Raw genomic sequence first — 21653 nt, 5'->3', positions numbered from 1 at the left:
ACTTACAGTCCACTAGTAAAACACAAATTACTGGAACGAACACTACTTTACTGAAATGTTTTAAAACCTCAAATCACAGATTTGCAGTTCACTAAAATCAAACTGAAGTTAAGACCACATCCACTTAAATGCTTTAAGACTTCAAACCAATAATCTCATCATCAATTGCAGACAGTTTCTCCTTGACATCATTCAACAACTTCATTTTCTTCGCCTCGAGTTCAATAACTTTATCCTTAATGGCATTTCTCTTTCTTCTGTTTCTTCTCTTCATCTTCTTGATTCCTCAAAGACTCAACATATACCCCATGAGCATTGCGGGCAGCATGGACAACCCTCTTTGTAATTGGAAACTTATCAATACCACCCACAGCTGAAATTTTATCATGTACCTGCCTGAGTGCAATTAGACTCAACTCGCTTTGATTTTCAATTAAACATTCTTTGTTGATTGAAAATCCCCTCTCCACACTAGCATTTCCATGAGATAAAATGAGGAGAAATTTCACAAAATCAGTCATATGTACTGAGCATGCGCCTAAATGCAGCATCTCCATCCAATGGTCATTTAATCTCTTACTTTTCCTGTCATAATTTCTCATTGCTTCCAATACAAGAGGATTTTTAGCAAAAACTTTGAATTCACCTTGGATTTCATCAGCTAATGTTCTTAAAATCCAATTTTTGGATACTACAATTTCTAGGCAATTGGACAATCTCTTTGCAGCTACAGTGTCATCCATAACAAACACACTTGGATCCAGGAAAGAAATTACTCTTGTCAGGTTGAATTTTAGAGGTGACCTGTCCATTATTTTCAGTATGAATTTCTGACATCCTGCGCGAGTCTTGTCGAAATTCAAGAGTATGTCTATCCGATACGGTATTCGTTTTTCGTATAGCATCCTTTGATGTGTACCCAATGTTTACAAACTTGGCTGGCTTTAAGTTTTCGCTATTATTGAAATCAATCTTAACCAATGGCCGGCCTTCCAAAACACTATCTTTCACAAAACGACCTGCAACAGACAATACTATGGCCTGGAGCAAGTTGTAAAGGAAAGGAGCTAATGGAGCTTCTCCCTGAAATTCACGCAGGAAAGGTTCAACAGTTTTTGCTAATGTTGTGAAAAAGCCAAGTTTTGCACCAAGCAGGTTATCATTTGTGAAATGTCTTACAGTATCAAGACAAATGTCTTACAGCCCACAATATACGCTACTGCCCTACACTCGTATATTACACTACAAAACAATGCCGCGTCTTTGACGTGGGAGACCCGGCGGGAGCTCATGTTGTTCGTATTCCACGTTAATCAGTAGGTCCATGCCTCATATAGCCTCACTGCTGAACGGATTGTTCAACTCAAAAAAATCAAATCAAAATATCCCTTACTAGTAGAAAGAAGAAAAGACATTTTAGGAACTGTCGACTTTTGTGCAATTAAAGAATAACTTGTGAACAGTGTTTCTTCCAGACATGTTTTTTGGGGAGCACTGCCCTCTGAAGCTCTGAGAGTTCCCCCCGAAGGAGACAAAAATAACAGTCTATCATACAATAACAAACAGAATAGTACCTGCAGTGCCCCCGGAACATTGTTTCTGAAAGAAACACTGCTTGTGAAGGACTTTTTTTTTTTTTTTTTTTGCGAAATTTTATCTCAATTAGTTTCAAAGCGGCTGACTAACATATCGAGTCACACTAACCCCTTCACAACCTCGGACAGTTAGAATCCCTTCTAGTAGTTTGTGCTGATTTTTCCTCTAATTTCAAGATAGTGAACCATTGAGGCCACAACACCACACTGATGATTGCTTCCTTTCTTGAATCGAAGATTACCGTCCTTTTCAGTACCAAGACTATATGAGATGTGGACCTACATCTTAAAATTTTATCTAAACAGCAAGAACTTCTGCCGGAAATAGAACACAAACTAGAGGCATCCATAGTGAGAATTAAAGATACTCCCAAAAGAATTCCGTAGGCAGGCCCTCACTATAGGATAAGTGTCGGCCCAACGTGATAAAGAAGAACGGGAAATACACCAAACCACCATTGCAGTCGACCAAAGCACACGACACCCGAAATAAGAAAAAAAATCAATAAAAACAGAAATTAACAAAAGCACAATCTATTGTATTTTTTATTTAGTTTTATTTTCAAAACTTGTTTCTTACATAAAAATACCCTAAATACTAGACTCACACACAAGCTCATTAAGGTGGTCTGCGTCCACTCTAGGCAAATGAGGATGCTCATTAAGGTGGTCTGCGTCCACTCTAGGCAAATGAGGATGCTCATTTACAATACCTGACGAACAATCCCAGGCCCGGTGGCGCAGTGATAGAGCGTTCACTCCAGTGCTTGGGATCCCTGGTTCGATCCCAGCAAGCGCCGTCTACACACACATCGTACTCGTGGGTTTTCTCGGGGTTCTCCCACTTTCTTCATTCCACCATTTCATTCATTTCTCATCATCACCATCCCCTTTAGCCTGTAACCGACCGTTTATCGGTTACATTTCTGTTTAAGTTGGCTCCCGTATTTTGATGTTTACCGGTTGTTTATGCAGCGTTAAAGTTGGTTCGTGTATTGTCACACTGCACCCTAGTGTTTCCAAAGATTTGTTTTGATGTTAATTTGTTTCGTTGCCAATGAAATAAATGGCACAAAAGGTTATTAGTTTTATATGCGACATGCAAAACACATATGAGATACGCAGACACACCAATAATTTACCACGAAAATTTCGAACTGTTTCTTTCTACAATTGTTTCGCGTTACTGTAATAATTCCACTCATGTTATAGCTTAATATCTTTTACTCTACCTCAATTTACTTTACCTTCTAGAAATATCAATCCAGAACTACGATTGTAAGAAAATTTAACTTCTTATGCTATTTCACTCTGTGGCTTTCCTCGTTCTTTTGTTAAGAACATAGCGATCATTTCTGGTTATTCCCGCAAGAGGGCATTCGGATCACTATTAGAGAAAACGAAATGTTAAAATTTTCAACATGGAGATTTCGTCGTGAGTTGATTCCTTTGTTTCTAAGGAGATTTAAAAACAACGGCCAGACAAAATTAAAGGAATATTAAAAAAATTAGTAAATATAGTTCTCGGTAAGTTAGAAATTAGAAATATATATAGATATTCGTCATCTCTAAGGTTAGATTCTTGTATCGATATGTATTTATGGTAAAACTGTGTTAATTATAGTCGAAGATATAATATTTAAAAACGCGTTTATTAAGGTCTGGTGACGCGAGAAAGATGACGCAGTGAAACGCCGTTTTACAGTGTAAGAAGAACGATGGCTTAGGTCAGCTCCTCAAAACTTAGAAATTTCGTAACCAAAAGTGTAGAATTTTGGAAGTTAACCTAGTATAAATTATTAATTGGAATAACCTGACTTATTTTGGAAGAAAAGGAACACTGAGGAGTCTGACCGAAGTAAAAATTCATTGAAACAAGTTTTGGCCAAAAGCCATCGAGTGTTACTTCCGCCATTACGAGTGATATGAAGTAATGGGGCAGGAAGTATAGTTGTCGAAGTTCATTTCATCGGATACTGGAACCAGGGTCCCATATTTAATAGGACGTGGGACTAATACCCGAGGAGATCAGTTTCGACGTGTAAATACATAGGTTTGCTAACCTATTCTGTTTTGTGAAGCCAAAGATCCAGGTGACAAGGACCGAGAGGACTATTTGTAGGAACCTCCATTAATTTGGTAATCTCTATCCATTTTATTTTATTTTCTTCTTGTTCCGATCATAAACAAATTCACTAATTCACCAAATGGAGTGCTTCGAAATAAATATGTGTAGTTAAAGCAAAAGGCGTTACGCGTTTAGACAGCTCATCTCGTTTCCACTGAATAGAAAGATATTATAAGCATATGTGATCAACATTGAAAATTGTTGGTGAATTTTACTTTGAGCGCACCGCTTGATATTAATGTGCCTCTAATATTTTGCCATGTCAGAATTGATACATTTCTTTCTTATTGCTAGATTAAGTAATTTTTTTCACTCTGAGATGTCATTTTGAACGTGTGCCTCATTAAATAATGTGTTTAGGTTGCTTAGGTTAGGTAAGATTTAAATTGAACGTGTCCCATAATATACAGCTATCTTGATTGTTAGGTTAGGAAATCAGATTGTGTGCTTACTATTAAATAATGTACTTTTGTGTTGTCTGGTGATATATTCCGGGAAATGTATACTTTGATTGTTTAGGTTAGGTAAAATTGAACTTGTGCGTTTACGGTTAAATAATGTCCTGTTATTTTGTCTCGTGATATATTTTGGGAAATGTATACTTTGATTGCTTGTTTAGGTTAGGTAAATTGAACTTGTGCGTTTACGGTTAAATAATGTCCTGTTATTTTGTTTCGTGATATATTTTGGGAAATGTATACTTTGATTGCCTGCTTAGGTTACGTAAATTGAACTTGTGTGCTTACGGTAAAATAATGTCCTGTTATTTTGTTTCGCGATTTTTTTTTAAACATGTATTTCAATTGCGTAGGTTAGGGCTTTATGTAGGTTAAGAAATTATATTCTGAACGTGATTTCGTATATATAACTTGGATCTTAAATGTGAAAGAGTTTCGGTAAATTAGGATAGTAAATGTACCGTGTTCACTGCTGTTGTCTCATGATATGCGAGTGCATACTTGATCTGTGCAGATTTCAGCTAACCTCCAGTTGTAGTTTTTTTTTATTTTTATATTTAAAAATCTTGTTCGAATATGCTTCCGTGCAAGACTCTGTCTTGGCACATATTTAGTTTAAAGGTGCCATTAACGCGTTATGGAATTTCTTACATATTTGCCTTATCGGAAGTCAACATAGCTGACTGATGTTCAACTTTATTGATAAACATATACGTACTTACATTTATTCAATTTGTCGTTCTTAAACACAATCTGAAATTTTATCATGTGTCCGTTGCTCTTGAGAATTAATGACATTATATTGTGAAGTTAAAGTGATAATAATGTTGATAATGACGTTCTAATCTCTCATAAGATATGTAAATCCTGGCGTAGAGAAGTAGAAGTAGAGCATCTTTTTTTCTCGTTTGTAAATATTTCATCTCATTAATAGTAGATTTTTTTTTTTTTTTGTAGATGTATTATGTACGGTTGATATATGCTACTTACTTGTCCTAAAGTACAATGAGAATGTAGTAGCACTCATGTAGGGCTTATGTTGTCGCCTCACTTAAATTAATGACAGGGTTATAAACAATGAACGTCTACTTAGTAATAATCTTAGTAATAATAATGTCATGTTGTTAAATGATTGACTAGAGCGTATGGATCATTAGTTCTTGAGTGATCACGAACTGAATATGTATCATAAAGATACCAAAATTTGAGAATTGATACAATGTTTATATTAAGTCAATGTAATAATATAATATCGTAAGTGATTTGAACATACTGCGATGTAGACAAATATTTGACAAACATTATTCTGTTGCTCCTGATAATTGTTACAATGTAACTGTTGACTGACTGGCACAAATAAACAATCACGACAAAATTTCAATTCTATAATTTCGAATACTGCTCATAGAGTTAAGCATATGTAAGTTTGATACTATTTTTTTTCTTTCATTCAATTTTGTTAATGACGTCGAGTCGTCTTTCATTTCGATTAGCCACTCAACAAGAATCTGAAATCTTTTCATAAATTTGTTGCGCATGTTTAAATTGAATTTTTTTTCTTTCTTCAACTACCGTAATATTTGGGCTGTTATAATTGGCGAAAGCTAACATAACCTAAACATTAAGTTTAAATAATTGTAAAATAAAACGGTTTGTTTTAATTGGCTTCGTTCAGCCAGGATTTATTTATTTTGATGTTCAGACATAACCAAAGAAAATGGTTTGTTTTAATTGGCGACTTCAGCTTCAGGATATTTGCTTACTTGATAAAGTATTCTGTTTTGTGTGCTAACCGAGATGAAAGCTAAATAATGAGTGGATATAACGATGATGAGTTGCTAAACGCGTGACCCAATTAATATGATGTAAATAGATGATGTTAAGTGATTCTGCCAGTGACGATCAGGAATTTCAAGTTTGTGTTTATTGTAAAGAAAACCTAGACCGAAGTAACGTAAAAACGATGGCATGTGCGAATTGTAGCAAAGAAGTTCACTTTGACTGTTTGAAACTATCACAGCCCGGAGTTGAACAAAGTATTAAAGTAGATTCATGCTGGGTTTGTGTTCCATGCCAACAACGCATAGTCAGTACTATGGATGAGTTATTCGGTGAAGTAATTTCTGAGGTGAAAGCTCTTAAGCATGAACATTCATATGAGATGAAAGTGCTGAAAAATGAATTATCGTCTAATATGTTAGTTTTTTGAACAGAAATGTCACCAGTATCAACGGTTAAGAATGATGAAGTAATAGAACTCGCTACTACTAAACTAGAAATCAGAGCTATGGGGTTACGTGAACCTGATAGTGTTAAAGGCACAGATTTACAATTAGCACATAATAATTGTTATGATGTCTTAGATAAGATAAATAATAATTCACAAAATGATATGGCTGCATTAGAAGCGCCTGAACTTAGTTCTCATTTAAATGTTATTAATGATGATGTAACTAATGAGACTGAGGATTATGATGAAGTAGATGTAAACGTAGATTTAGATTTAGATTTAGTATTTAGTAGTAGGTATAGGATATGTGCCAATAAATATTTGTTATGTAAGCCCCAGATAATGCATGATAAGGCTAATGATAGCTCTTTCGGGTATGTTTATTGTGAAAGAAAGAAGTATGATAGGATAGCGAATGGTAGTCGAGTGAAGAATATAAAGCTTCATATGCTAAGTAGTGACAATGTTGATACTCCTTTTGATATTGATGACGAAAGAATGAATAGATTTCGAAAAGGGAGAAAAGATATAAGAAACCTTAATGGGATACCTAGCGCAGATGCTAATGTAAACAGATCAAAGCTGTTAGGTGGTTAATAGGGAATTGCTCTAGCCAGGGGCGGAGACATACGTTAATCGGAAAACACTGTTGCAAGTGGCTAGAAGCACTCCGTAGGATAAGACAGGCAAAGATATCACCGCCTGTATTAGCTCCTCCTACAACTGAATTTGTAACCCTGAATTTTGTTTTCTTTTCCTTTTGTTGTGTTTCTAGTACTTTAATTTGTGTTCATGATGTTTTGTGAATAATGTAGGAGGTAAAAGATTATATAGATATTCAATAACAAAATGGGAATTTAGAATCTTGATCTATAAACTTCTCTTTTAGTGGCTTTATTGAACCTAAGAACCGAAATTGTGTAAAAGAACGGCAAGTTGAGTCAAATTCGTTTAGTCAGTGGGAATGATAATTTCAGCTTTAAAAAAAAAAGAAAAATGGTTAAACTTGCGGAAAAGGATATTTTCTTTTTGAAAAGGGATTATTCGGACTAACTTTGAACATTCAGGATTTGTTTACGTATCAGTATAATATGCAGTATCAGAAATGTATAATCTAACAGTATAACCTACCTGTCAATTAATTCCTTTTGGGTCCAGTGATTCCTCTGTCTTTTTCAAACGTACTAATAGGGACTACGATCACATCTTCGTATATCGCCGTATTCTTTTGTTGCAGCGAAGCTGGTTAGTAATAATAATGATAATAACAATAAAGTTTCCCATTTTGTTAGCTACTTTGGTCTCAATTCGGAAAAATGGATTGAGCAGTTGGTATTAAAGGAAAGCGATAATTGCTCGACTAAACTTCTCTCCTCGAAATAATATTTTGAAATTAAAATGCATTCGTTCCGAGACGAAATGATTTTGTACTGCCTTGTTTAAAATTTATCGACGTACTTTGTTCTGAAGGAAGTACCGCAAATCGAAATATAAATAAAATGTATCCTGAACACAAGAGCTGAACTGAATCTCCTCATTTATAATATTTGGAATTTTTTTTAAAAAATTCTTTTCGTGCGGCTAAGCTCGATTTGTTTCCAGTATACATTTGAAGTATACCGATAATTATAGCTAAAAATGAAGGCTGAACTATTAATAGGTTCACTTCTCTTTACGATTTGTGATGTGCTTTAGTTCTAAGTTGGACGAACACGTTATTCATTTGGAACGACTCTGAAATTCTAACCTTTGGAAATTTTGCGCTAAATTTTAAGAAATGTCAGTTCGTCAAGTCTGAAATTTTATTTTGGGACACATTGTGAATGGGAAGGAATTAAAGCCGAATCCCAAACAAAACGAAGCGATAAAGTACTTTCCGATACCGAAAACTAAGAAGAAACTTCGGTCCTTCTTAGGCATTCTTTCTTGGCGAAGAAAATTCATTCCTCAGTTCGCCGCTCTAACAGCGCCATTTCTCGATTTGTTAAAGAAAGACAGGAAATATTGTCTAACTGAGGAATTGCTAAATAGATTCCAACAATTGAGAGAATTGTTGAGTGACCCTCCAGCGCTCAGTCAACCTAATTTCGACCAACCGTTTCACTTATTTTCAGATGCGTCGCTAGAAAATTTGGCTGGCTATCTGGCTCAGTATGATGATATTGGAGAGCTTCTCGTTATCGGATATGCAAGTAGAAAATTAAAATTATATGAAGTTTCCTATTCCATCTTCCAATTGGAGTTACTAGCAGTATTGTTTCTATGCGAGCATTTCTCGTATTATATTTTAGGTAGAAAAGTTACGGTCCATTGTGACAACAGCGCAGTGACATACGCTTTTACCTTACAGAACTTAGATCCCCGAACCACAAAAATTTTGTTAAAGTTACAGAGGTTCGATCTTCGGTTCGAGCACATTAAGGGAGTGGACAATAAAATAGCCGACATATTGAGTAGCAATACTCCAGAACTCCCTGCCGAACCTGAAGAGTATCATGTTAATTTTATTTGTTATGATGAAATTGCGTGGTTCACTGTAAATGAGTTGAGGCAAATGCAAGCGGGTGATAAGTACTGTAATGAATTAAAAGCGAAAATGTCGGACGATGTCGAATCTCGAATTCGGCTAGTAAATAATTTGGTATATATTCAAAATTTAAAAACGAAACATTGGCTGCTGGTAATCCCGGAGTCATTAATTGAGAGAACGATTAGGAAAGTTCATGAAACGGGGCATTTTGGTGTTAGCAAATGTTTGAAATTAGTTCAAGAACTGTTTTTCTGGAAAGGACAAAAACGTACGTTTCAAAATTTCATCAATAATTGTGAATTGTGTGCCCGAGCGAGGTTTTCCAATAGAATCATCGCTCGTGAGGATCTGCATATTGAGGCAGATAAGCCACATACCAAATTGTGCATCGATCTCGTGGGGAAATATCCATGTAGCTATGGATTCTACTACATCCTCTCAATTGTTGATGTCTTATTCACGGTTTCTGTGCTACTTACCGTTAAGGACTGCCACAACTGCTGAGATTGTTCGGACGTTAGAAAAGGAATATTTTTACCTCTTCCCTTATCCGAATTTTATCATATCCGACCAGGGCCCACAGTTCCTCTCAAACACGTGGAAGACTTACTGTAATGATCACCAAATTCAGCACATTTTGGTCTCGCCATACAGCCCTTCTGGGAATGGCATAGTGGAACGTTCGCATCGAGAACTCAATCGAATTATTCGATTATTGTGCAGCCATAACCACACTAAGTGGAAAACAGTGCTAAAAGTAGCACAAGACCTATTAAACTATTCTTATAATAGTACCATTGGATGTACGCCTGTTGAGGTGTTCATTTCTTTTTCGGCTGCTGATAGATTTCGAGAAAAATTTCCATGACCTTCTGAATTGAAAACAGTAGAAAATTCTAAACGACATATTCAGGTGGAACCCCGTTTGTTATCTAAACGAAAACGAAAGTCGCAAAATAATGTCATTGAAATTAAGGAAATGGACTTGGTGATGGTTAGGGCCCATTTTCAATCGGATGCACTTAAGAAGGTCACACATAAGTACATGCCTGTATTCACAGGGCCTTTTGTTGTGACGAGAGTACATCACATCTCCGTTTCTTTAAAAGATTTGGAAGGGAGAGAAGTGCCGACTCAAAATTTATCAAATATAAAATTGTTCAATTGCTCTCCAGAAAACAGAGAATTGTTAAAAGACTTTAAATAGTCATGTTAAAAAAAATTTTAAAAAAATTAAAAAATTTAAAATAAAAAAATAAAAAAAATTTGCTAACTGTTTTAAGTAGTTTTTTTTCTTAAAGCCGCCGGGAAAAATGTAACCGACCGTTTATCGGTTACATTTCTGTTTAAGTTGGCTCCCGTATTTTGATGTTTACCGGTTGTTTATGCAGCGTTAAAGTTGGTTCGTGTATTGTCACACTGCACCCTAGTGTTTCCAAAGATTTGTTTTGATGTTAATTTGTTTCGTTGCCAATGAAATAAATGGCACAAAAGGTTATTAGTTTTATATGCGACATGCAAAACACATATGAGATACGCAGACACACCAATAATTTACCACGAAAATTTCGAACTGTTTCTTTCTACAATTGTTTCGCGTTACTGTAATAATTCCACTCATGTTATAGCTTAATATCTTTTACTCTACCTCAATTTACTTTACCTTCTAGAAATATCAATCCAGAACTACGATTGTAAGAAAATTTAACTTCTTATGCTATTTCACTCTGTGGCTTTCCTCGTTCTTTTGTTAAGAACATAGCGATCATTTCTGGTTATTCCCGCAAGAGGGCATTCGGATCACTATTAGAGAAAACGAAATGTTAAAATTTTCAACATGGAGATTTCGTCGTGAGTTGATTCCTTTGTTTCTAAGGAGATTTAAAAACAACGGCCAGACAAAATTAAAGGAATATTAAAAAAATTAGTAAATATAGTTCTCGGTAAGTTAGAAATTAGAAATATATATAGATATTCGTCATCTCTAAGGTTAGATTCTTGTATCGATATGTATTTATGGTAAAACTGTGTTAATTATAGTCGAAGATATAATATTTAAAAACGCGTTTATTAAGGTCTGGTGACGCGAGAAAGATGACGCAGTGAAACGCCGTTTTACAGTGTAAGAAGAACGATGGCTTAGGTCAGCTCCTCAAAACTTAGAAATTTCGTAACCAAAAGTGTAGAATTTTGGAAGTTAACCTAGTATAAATTATTAATTGGAATAACCTGACTTATTTTGGAAGAAAAGGAACACTGAGGAGTCTGACCGAAGTAAAAATTCATTGAAACAAGTTTTGGCCAAAAGCCATCGAGTGTTACTTCCGCCATTACGAGTGATATGAAGTAATGGGGCAGGAAGTATAGTTGTCGAAGTTCATTTCATCGGATACTGGAACCAGGGTCCCATATTTAATAGGACGTGGGACTAATACCCGAGGAGATCAGTTTCGACGTGTAAATACATAGGTTTGCTAACCTATTCTGTTTTGTGAAGCCAAAGATCCAGGTGACAAGGACCGAGAGGACTATTTGTAGGAACCTCCATTAATTTGGTAATCTCTATCCATTTTATTTTATTTTCTTCTTGTTCCGATCATAAACAAATTCACTAATTCACCAAATGGAGTGCTTCGAAATAAATATGTGTAGTTAAAGCAAAAGGCGTTACGCGTTTAGACAGCTCATCTCGTTTCCACTGAATAGAAAGATATTATAAGCATATGTGATCAACATTGAAAATTGTTGGTGAATTTTACTTTGAGCGCACCGCTTGATATTAATGTGCCTCTAATATTTTGCCATGTCAGAATTGATACATTTCTTTCTTATTGCTAGATTAAGTAATTTTTTTCACTCTGAGATGTCATTTTGAACGTGTGCCTCATTAAATAATGTGTTTAGGTTGCTTAGGTTAGGTAAGATTTAAATTGAACGTGTCCCATAATATACAGCTATCTTGATTGTTAGGTTAGGAAATCAGATTGTGTGCTTACTATTAAATAATGTACTTTTGTGTTGTCTGGTGATATATTCCGGGAAATGTATACTTTGATTGCTTGTTTAAGTTAGGTAAAATTGAACTTGTGCGTTTACGGTTAAATAATGTCCTGTTATTTTGTCTCGTGATATATTTTGGGAAATGTATACTTTGATTGCTTGTTTAGGTTAGGTAAATTGAACTTGTGCGTTTACGGTTAAATAATGTCCTGTTATTTTGTCTCGTGATATATTTTGGGAAATGTATACTTTGATTGCCTGCTTAGGTTACGTAAATTGAACTTGTGTGCTTACGGTAAAATAATGTCCTGTTATTTTGTTTCGCGATTTTTTTTTAAACATGTATTTCAATTGCGTAGGTTAGGGCTTTATGTAGGTTAAGAAACTATATTCTGAACGTGATTTCGTATATATAACTTGGATCTTAAATGTGAAAGGGTTTCGGTAAATTAGGATAGTAAATGTACCGTGTTCATTGCTGTTGTCTCATGATATGCGAGTGCATACTTGATCTGTGCAGCTTTCAGCTAACCTCCAGTTGTAGTTTTTTTTTATTTTTATATTTAAAAATCTTGTTCGAATATGCTTCCGTGCAAGACTCTGTCTTGGGCACATATTTAGTTTAAAGGTGCCATTAACGCGTTATGGAATTTCTTACATATTTGCCTCATCGGAAGTCAACATAGCTGACTGATGTTCAGCTTTATTGATAAACATATACGTACTTACATTTATTCAATTTGTCGTTCTTAAACACAATCTGAAATTTTATCATGTGTCCGTTGCTCTTGAGAATTAATGACATTATATTGTGAAGTTAAAGTGATAATAATGTTGATAATGACGTTCTAATCTCTCATAAGATATGTAAACCCTGGCGTAGAGAAGTAGAAGTAGAGCATTTTTTTTCTCTCGTTTGTAAATATATCATCTCATTAATAGTAGATTTTTTTTTGTAGATGTATTTTGTACGGTTGGTATATGCTACTTACTTGTCCTAAAGTACAATGAAAATGTAGTAGCAGTCATGTAGGGCTTATGTTGTCGCCTCACTTAAATTAATGACAGGGTTATAAACAATGAACGTCTACTTAGTAATAATCTTAGTAATAATAATGTCATGTTGTTAAATGATTGACTAGAGCGTATGGATCATTAGTTCTTGAGTGATCACGAACTGAATATGTATCATAAAGATACCAAAATTTGAGAATTGATACAATGTTTATATTAAGTCAATGTAATAATATAATATCGTAAGTGATTTGAACATACTGCGATGTAGACAAATATTTGACAAACATTATTCTGTTGCTCCTGATAATTGTTACAATGTAACTGTTGACTGACTGGCACAAATAAACAATCACGACAAAATTTCAATTCTATAATTTCGAATACTGCTCATAGAGTTAAGCATATGTAAGTTTGATACTATTTTTTTTTCTTTCATTCAATTTTGTTAATGACGTCGAGTCGTCTTTCATTTCGATTAGCCACTCAACAAGAATCTGAAATCTTTTGATAAATTTGTTGCGCATGTTTAAATTGAATTTTTTTTCTTTCTTCAACTACCGTAATATTTGGGCTGTTATAATTGGCGAAAGCTAACATAACCTAAACATTATGTTTAAACAATTGTAAAATAAAATGGTTTGTTTTAATTGGCTTCGTTCAGCCAGGATTTATTTATTTTGATGTTCAGACATAACCAAAGAAAATGGTTTGTTTTAAGCCTAACCGGCATAACCATGGGACGTAAAACTAAAAATTTCATTTTATTTCAATTCAATTCCACCCCACCAACTACTCCCGACTCTGGCTGAGATGTTACATCATATAAGATTACTCATATACCTACGTATAGCAAAGTTTAAAAATATATTATAATAATTATAATAATACTGTCTACTCACCTCTATTTCAGCGAAATAAGATTCTTGATCGCACTGGTATATATATGTCATAAAAAACAAAGCACTGTCAACAAGTGTTTCAAGTGGATATACTCCTGTCTCATCTATCCCATTCATAAACAGTTTAAAGTTCATTCTCACACTTTCCACATTGTCTAAAAAAGATAGAGATAGAGGGAAAGAAAGAACATAAGTAAGCATATACGTAGAAATAACAAGAAGGAATAAATGCATTTTAGAAGCAGAACTAAGCTATTCTAACAAAACTCACTTACCATTGAATATTGGTTCAACGTAAATCAACCCGTCTCAGCATAGTTCGACTAGGACAAAAGGGAAATGTATATTTAATTTTCGAAGTATTGGTAAGTAATGCTAAAATTTTGGAAGCTTATCGAATACGATTGTTTAAAGATATATATATTTTTTTTTACTTTATTTTAGTTCAAGCACAACACAACAGGCTCTAGGCCCAATTATTGTGTTGTCTTTGACAACGAAATACATATTAATACAAAACAGTGAGATAAACAAATAATTAAAAGAAATCCACATTACAACGTAGACAATTTAAAAATACACATTCATATTGCCTTTAGCATATGAACTCTTTATATGCCGTTTCCAAGACATGCCCGTTTAATTGTTCTTTTGTACACACTTTCCGACATGCTAAATATATCAATATTGAAGTCTTTTTGGACCTCATTGTGGAAAGTGCTTATCCTCCATATAGGAGATTTCCGAAGGATATTTGTTCTTGCCTTTCTTTGATAAAATGTAGATGTGTTTCCTATCCTCGTTCTGGTTGATGGGACTTCGAAACAAAGCAACGAACGCAGCTCAATAGAGTCAATCTTATCATGTATTATTTTATATAAAAATATTAGATCATTATATCTTCTTTCGTATAAAGTGAGTAGTTGATAATTTTCCAGTAACCCTCTGTAAGATTTATGTTTCGGGTAAAGCCCATTTTTCCTGTACGTTAGAAGTCTTAGGAATTTTTTCAGTATTCCCTCAATCATATCACAGTAGTTTGGCATATTTGGTGTCCACACAACAGTACCATATTCTAATTTTGACCGAACGTAAGTGAAGTACAATTTCATTAAAGTTAAATCGTTACGAAACTCTTTACCTAGCCTCATGATAAAACCAAGGTTTCTATAAGCCTCGCTCGTTACTGCTTCCATATGATGCTTAAATGTTAAATTTTGATCAAAGAAAATTCCAAGATCTTTGATATACTTGGGAGAACTTAATTTTGTTTCATCAATCGAATAAGTATAGTCTGCATAACTACTCTTACGTGTAAAACGTAGGAAGTTACATGTATTTACATTCATTTTAAATTTATTTTTATTACACCATTCCATAATGTTAGTTAAGTCTTGTTGTACTTTCTCGCAATCATCAATTGAATCTACCTTAATATAATTTTTTGAGGTCGTCTGCAAATAGAAGACAGTTAGCATATTTAATTCTAGTCGGCAAATCATTCACTGCTAAAAGAAACAAAAGCGGTCCGAGATTTGAGCCCTGGGGAACTCCTGACAAAACATTGAACTTTTCAGAGATGCACCCTTTATAAACAACTGATTGCCTACGGTTACTTAACTCCTTCAGTGTGGGTGTCGAGTTAACTCGTGTCTTCAAAACGCACCTGCTGCGCGGATGGCGTATATATACGCTTTCATTTTGCTTTGGCTATTTTGTATTGCGTATGGCGAATATACTTGCCCATGTTATCCCGACAATATTTAGCGAGTTTGCGCTCAGCTGGTTTCAATTGTTGCTTAATAAAAAGAAAAAGAGGAAAAAGAAAGAAATTAAAATAGAGTTTGGGCTTCGTCAAATATATTTTTCATTCTTTGTTTTGTGTGAGAGCAGACAGTACAGTAATGGTTTCAAAACGTTATTTCAACGATGTTGACATCGAGGAAGAGTTATCAATTAGTGATTTTGATATAAGTGATTTTGAAACAGGTTTAGAATCAACATCCAAAGTTCTCAAAAAAAAAAAAAAACTACACTTTTTACAGCGGTTCGCATCTGAAAATTACGCACTGAAGGGGTTAAGTAGGAAGATATTAACTGTTTGTACTCTTGAGAAAAGTGGAAAGAGTTTAGTTGGCTACTAAAATGTCATGATCCACTAGGTCGAAGGCTTTAGAAAAGTCAGTATAGATTACTTCAACCTGATTACCTTTATCAATCTCCGTTGAGATGTAGTTAGTAATAATGGCCAGGTTCGTGGATGTTGATCTATCTCGTACAAAGCCGTGTTGATACGTCGATAGCACGGGTTTCATATGCTTTAGAACACGTTGATAAATAATCTGTTCAAATACCTTTGAAAATGGTGACAATACTGATATGGGTCTAAATTTCTCTTTTTAAATCTGGTTCCGTTGACCTTCGGTATCGGACAGATTTTGGTTTCTTTCCACTTTTGAGGAAAAATTCTTGTATTTACTGAGATATTCGCTATAATATATATGGGATATTTAAGAATGTCCATACAATCTTTTATTATATAAGGTGGTATGCCATCTGAACCACAAAAAGTTTTTGGCTTCAATTTTCTTATCGCTTCTTCTGCTTCTTCCATTTTTATTTCATTGAGTACTAACAGATCTAATGTATTATATACAGGATTGTCAGGAGTGTAATTTTGTATATTATATTTAGCACCGACATCTGAGTATACTGACCGAAAATAATTAGCAAACGCATTAGCAATATGGTTGTTGTTTTTTAATTTCTGATCATTAAAGGCAAGAAACCCAGTTGAAATATGTTGTTTTACTTTTAATGTAGTTCCAGAAATAACAAGGGTCCGTGCCTATTTTATTTTCCGCTTCTAATATGAACGTTCTAAGAGCTTGCGATATTTTTCGTTTTATTTCCCTGCGCATTTTGCGAAACTGCTCTCTGTGAAATGAAATATTCCCCTTTTCACTTTTCCACTTTTCGTGATGGTATGATTTTGCTTTAAGTTTTTTAATGATACTAGCCGTAAACCAGCACGGATAATTTTAGTTAGTGAGTTTCTTAGGAGGAACACTTGCACCTAAAACGTTATGGAGTATTCTGTAAAATTTATCTACTACATCATCAACATCATTTGAAAGCTTAAGACAGTCCCAATTCACATTTGATAAATCATTATACATTTTTAAGACGTTAGCCCTTCTAAAGTTGTAACCCTGGAAGTTATTTTGGGATTTCATTTTTGGTGGTCGTTTATATGACCATAAGATTACCAGATATGATATATTCATATTCAAAGAATCACATGCCTTGCAATTAATGTGAAGGACATTTTAAAAAAGAAATAACAATTAAGGGCATTAATTCCTTGACACAGATGATGAATGACAAACAAAAATATGTTATTTTAATATGGAATGTGCCATCCGCATCGATGTTAGTGAGACTTGGCGAACACTCCGTGGACCATGATATTTGATATTCCAATCTGCTCAGGTATTCTGGTTCGATTCTTCTAGTATTCGCCTGTATCACAAACCAGTTCTTTCAACGTTTGTAATTATGTACATTTCTTCAAAATATAATTGCATGCCCGAATTTTCCTAAGTCGCATAAAATTGTAGGTTTGGCAACATCGCAATCGACGTAACGGTAGGAGAAGCGAAAAGAAAAAAATAACGACTCTTCCCAACACAGCTCACAGTTTGCTGTTTGAAATACTCAGTTGTCTTTTTATAACTTAATGTAATGATATATTTGGAACATCAGAGTACTTGGTAAATGCAGAAAACTTGGTTGTAGGTAAAGCACACACGCTTTTCGATCACAATATTTGTTTAAAAAAAGGGAGGGGGAGTTGTTAAGAAATTTGTTCTCTATTCATGAAATAGGTTCTTTCGATAGCCATGAGAGCTAAGTTCTTGCTTTATGTGCGGATTTAGTACTTTTGAACCTGGTTCGAGTCCCACTCGATGCTCTTGCTTTTTCATTTTGTAATTTTTCATTTATTTTTGCAGTAAACTTTTATAGTATATGTATTAAATGGAGGTGATGGACAACTTTCTTATTTATCCAAAAATAAGGTGTACAGGTCTAAAACATTTTCTGTATATCTCATTGTGATTCCTTCTTAGTGCAAATTACTTCTTGCATCGATCCGTAAGATTTTCGTAAACCTCAAAATAAATCCGGAGTTCTAATGTCCAAATGATACTACCAGCCCTAATACCTCCTTCATCACTATCAGAACGCAGTTCATATTATTATTATTATTATTTCATATTATTATACACTTCTTTAGCGTGGGAGACCCAGATCGATTCCCGGCGGGAGCTCATGTGGTTCGGGGTTTATGTTAAGCTGTAGGTTCACTTTTCATATAGCCTCACTGCTGAAAGGGACACTAAACTCAAAATCAAATATATTATTTTTATACGAGTCTTTGGTGTGGGAGACCAGGGTTCGATTCCCGGCGGGAGTTCATGTGGCCCGGGGCCTACGTTAAGCTGTAGATTTACTTGTCATATAGTCTCGCCGCTGAAAGGGACCCTAAACTTAAAATCCATATTATTACAAGTAGGAAATAGAAAAAACGTTTCAGGGTACTAAATTTGGTGAGACATTTTATTTCCACCCAATTTCTTTGTTACACCCAGGGTCGTAACTTGTGGGGGGCATCGGGCAACTGCCTTTTCCAGAGAAGCTCCCCGCCGTTCGATTGGGGCCCATGTTAAAAGACATTTTTTTACTCCATGTACGATACGAAAATGAAATTACAAATGAAGCATCAAACAGATTCACTACATTATACAGGGTGAGTCAAAAGTCCTTGGACACCTGAATAAGTTTGAAAATCAACGGGAAAAGTAAAAAGTGATGATGGGAACAGAGGTTTGATGACGGACCGCAACTTTTGGAGTGTATGTCATTCATGGCCGCCATCTTGAAATCCGCCATTTTGGATTCAAGTCATTTTTTTTAATGGGAAGAGTGTGGATGACACATCAAATAACACTAGCTTGAGCTCAGGAATTTAGTGGTGTAATTTGTTTTTTTTCTATCTTGTACAGTTTAGAAGTTATTAATGTTCAAACGTGGGAAATTACCTTGATACTGACCCAGTTCCCTCTTTTTCCAAGTGATCTAAAATGGGTCTGACACGTGAACAAAAGATCGAAATCATCGTTATATCAGGGGAACGCAGCTACCGAACAATAGCAGCTGACTACAAAAGACGGCACCCAGACAGAGAACCGGTATCGCACAGCACGGTGGCTCACGTGATCACCAAATTCCGGGAGACGGGCTCTGTTCAAGATAGGGCATGTAGTGGGCGACCAAAGACTGCCACCAATGAGGAAACTGCAACGGCGGTTGTTGCGCCGTTTATGAAAAGTCCTAAACGAAGTATCCGTCGTGTGTCCCTAGCATGTGCAATAAGCCAATCCTCCGTTGTCCGGATATTGCACGCCAATAAGTGGCATCCTTACAAGCTGCACATGCAACATAAACTAAACGAGGATGACCCTGATCGCCAGTTGGAGTTCTGCATGTGGGCTACTGAACAACACGAACTGAATCTTGCGTTTGCCAAGAGTATACTGTTCAGCGACGAGGCGTATTTCACTTTGAACGGGGAGGTTAATCGACATAATTGTCGATACTGGTGTGACGCAAATCCGAACTGGGTTTACCCGAGTCGAAAACATAGTCCAGCGAAGGTGATGGTGTGGTGTGGTTTTTGGGACACCCGCATCATTAGGCCATTTTTCATTTACAACACCTTAACTGCACCACAGTATCTGATGCTGCTGCAGGACCTTGTGTTCCTTGCCACACTGAAGGCTGACGGCATTTTCCCATCTTATTTTCAGCACGATGGAGCCCCTCCACACTATGGACTTGGTGTCCGTGAATGGTTGGATGAACAACTGGCAAGGAAGTGGATTGGTCGCCTTGGTCCCGTGGAGTGGCCGCCCAGATCCCCTGAAATAACGCCCCTTGATTTTTATCTATGGGACATCTTAAGCAGTGTACGCTGTACATCTCAGATAGTGTATGCTGAGACACTCCGTGATTTGAGACACCTGGAGGAACGCATCCAAGACTGTGATCAAATTTCAGGAGACATTCTACTCCGTGTGCAGTCAGAGTGGTTGCGGCGACTACAGTTGTGCATTGCACGGGATGGACAACACGTAGAACATGTGTTGTAGCATTCACTATCAAGGTAATTTCCCACTTTTAAACATTAATAACTTCTAAACTGTACAATATAAAAAGAAAACAAATTACACCACTGAATTCCTGAGCTCAAGTTAGTGTTTTTAATGTTTCATACATTTCCTTCCCATTTAAAAAAATCGCTTGAATCCAAAATGGCGGCAATGAATAACATACACTCCAAAAGTCCGTCCCTCATCAAAGCTCTGTTCCCATCATCACTCTTCTACTTTTTCCGTCGATTTTCAACCTTATGCAGGTGTCCAAGGATTTTTGACTCACCCTGTATAAACAAAACAGCACACAAAATGTAAATAAAACAGAAATGAGTCTGCGGCCCATTTCAGTAAAAAAATTGTCTACTATTGGGTGCCCTAGAAATAATATGTATTAGTGTATTAGTATGGCTTTGAGATTTGTCAATATTGTCCCCGTAATTAATTTGTCATGTCTGATACGGGCTCAGGGGCGCAACTAATGAACAGCAAACCTTGCCGCGCGGGAGGGTCCATAAAGAGTGAAAGAAAGATAGCGCCTAAGAATTAGAAAAACAACTTTTCTATGGGAGCCTAATACGCGTCTTAATACTTGTCCCGCGCTGGTTACACCTATGGACTGCATGTTGTTATCTTGGTGTATCAGAACCATTTTAGATAGGTTTTCACGACGATCTCACATTTTTTACTTAAACGTTTTAATAGCTCTCAATAGTATCACCGTTTGCTAGAGTCTATCTCACAAGAATGCCCTCAGTTTCATTAAACATTGATCCTCATCTTACACCTAACAATCTCTCATGAGTATTTTGCGAGTGGAGATGAGGTGTTTTCAAATTGGTGTTTTTCAGGTTTCAAATAGTAGTGTTGTGAACGGCTACAGCCGCTCGGCTCCCGGCTCAGTCACCACCGAGCCGAACTGAGAAGTGGGCCAAGCACAGCTCATCCAACCGTGCCGGCTCAAGCCGATGGTTCATTCCAACTAAACCGAACCGAGCTGATGGCATACCCAACCGAGCAGGCTCGAGCCGATGGCTCACCTGAGCCTAGCTGAGCTGAGCCGAGCCAGTAGCTCATCTCAACCGACCCGGTTCTAGCCAATGGCTCATTCCAATCATCCAGACTTGGGCTGTTGGCTCAGTTGGACCGAGACGGAGTTCAAGCTGCGCCGGTGGCTCAGGGCACGAGCCAAGCCGATTAACAACACTATTTCCAACTCGATAAAGTTTTTGTATAGCTATCGTAAAGAATTAATCGATTTAAGCAGTGTTTAGTAGTTTTCATCGGTTCAGGTGAGTAGGACCATGGTTTTCATGCCACTTCTTTGGTTATGACCCGAGTATTCTGAATCATATCCTTAACTTGAACAGTTTTCTGAGCATACAGAAAACCAACTGAGAAAGGTGATAAATTTTCTTCTATCGCTTGTTGAAATTGAGGAAAGCAAGATCGCCTAGAGTACACCCGAGAGCCACACGTAGAAGGCAAGTACACAGTATATTCACCATTTGCCACATTATTTTAGTATGAGCAGTGATCGGAAAGTTACTTTTCAAAAGTAGCTGCTCTATAGCTACATGA

The 21653-nt window shown here is 36.0% G+C and overlaps 1 protein-coding gene across 10 annotated transcripts in view; it reads right to left on the bottom strand.

Annotated features, from left to right (window-relative positions):
- The window catches only part of LOC145685837 (uncharacterized), a 162721-nt gene that overhangs the window by 113402 nt on the left and 27666 nt on the right, over window positions 1-21653 (bottom strand). For all 10 annotated transcript variants that reach the window (XM_081758442.1, XM_081758443.1, XM_081758435.1 and 7 more), the window contains one exon: window positions 13858-14012. In XM_081758442.1, coding sequence (XP_081614568.1) covers window positions 13858-14012 — 155 coding nt within the window. The remainder of the gene's footprint in view (window positions 1-13857; window positions 14013-21653) is intronic.

The sequence above is a fragment of the Thermobia domestica genome, chromosome 5 (assembly GCF_964235325.1).
Source record: "Thermobia domestica chromosome 5, izTheDome1.hap1.1, whole genome shotgun sequence".
NCBI classification, from domain to species: Eukaryota; Metazoa; Arthropoda; class Insecta; order Zygentoma; family Lepismatidae; genus Thermobia; species Thermobia domestica.
This window is presented reverse-complemented; position numbering and strand designations above follow the sequence as displayed.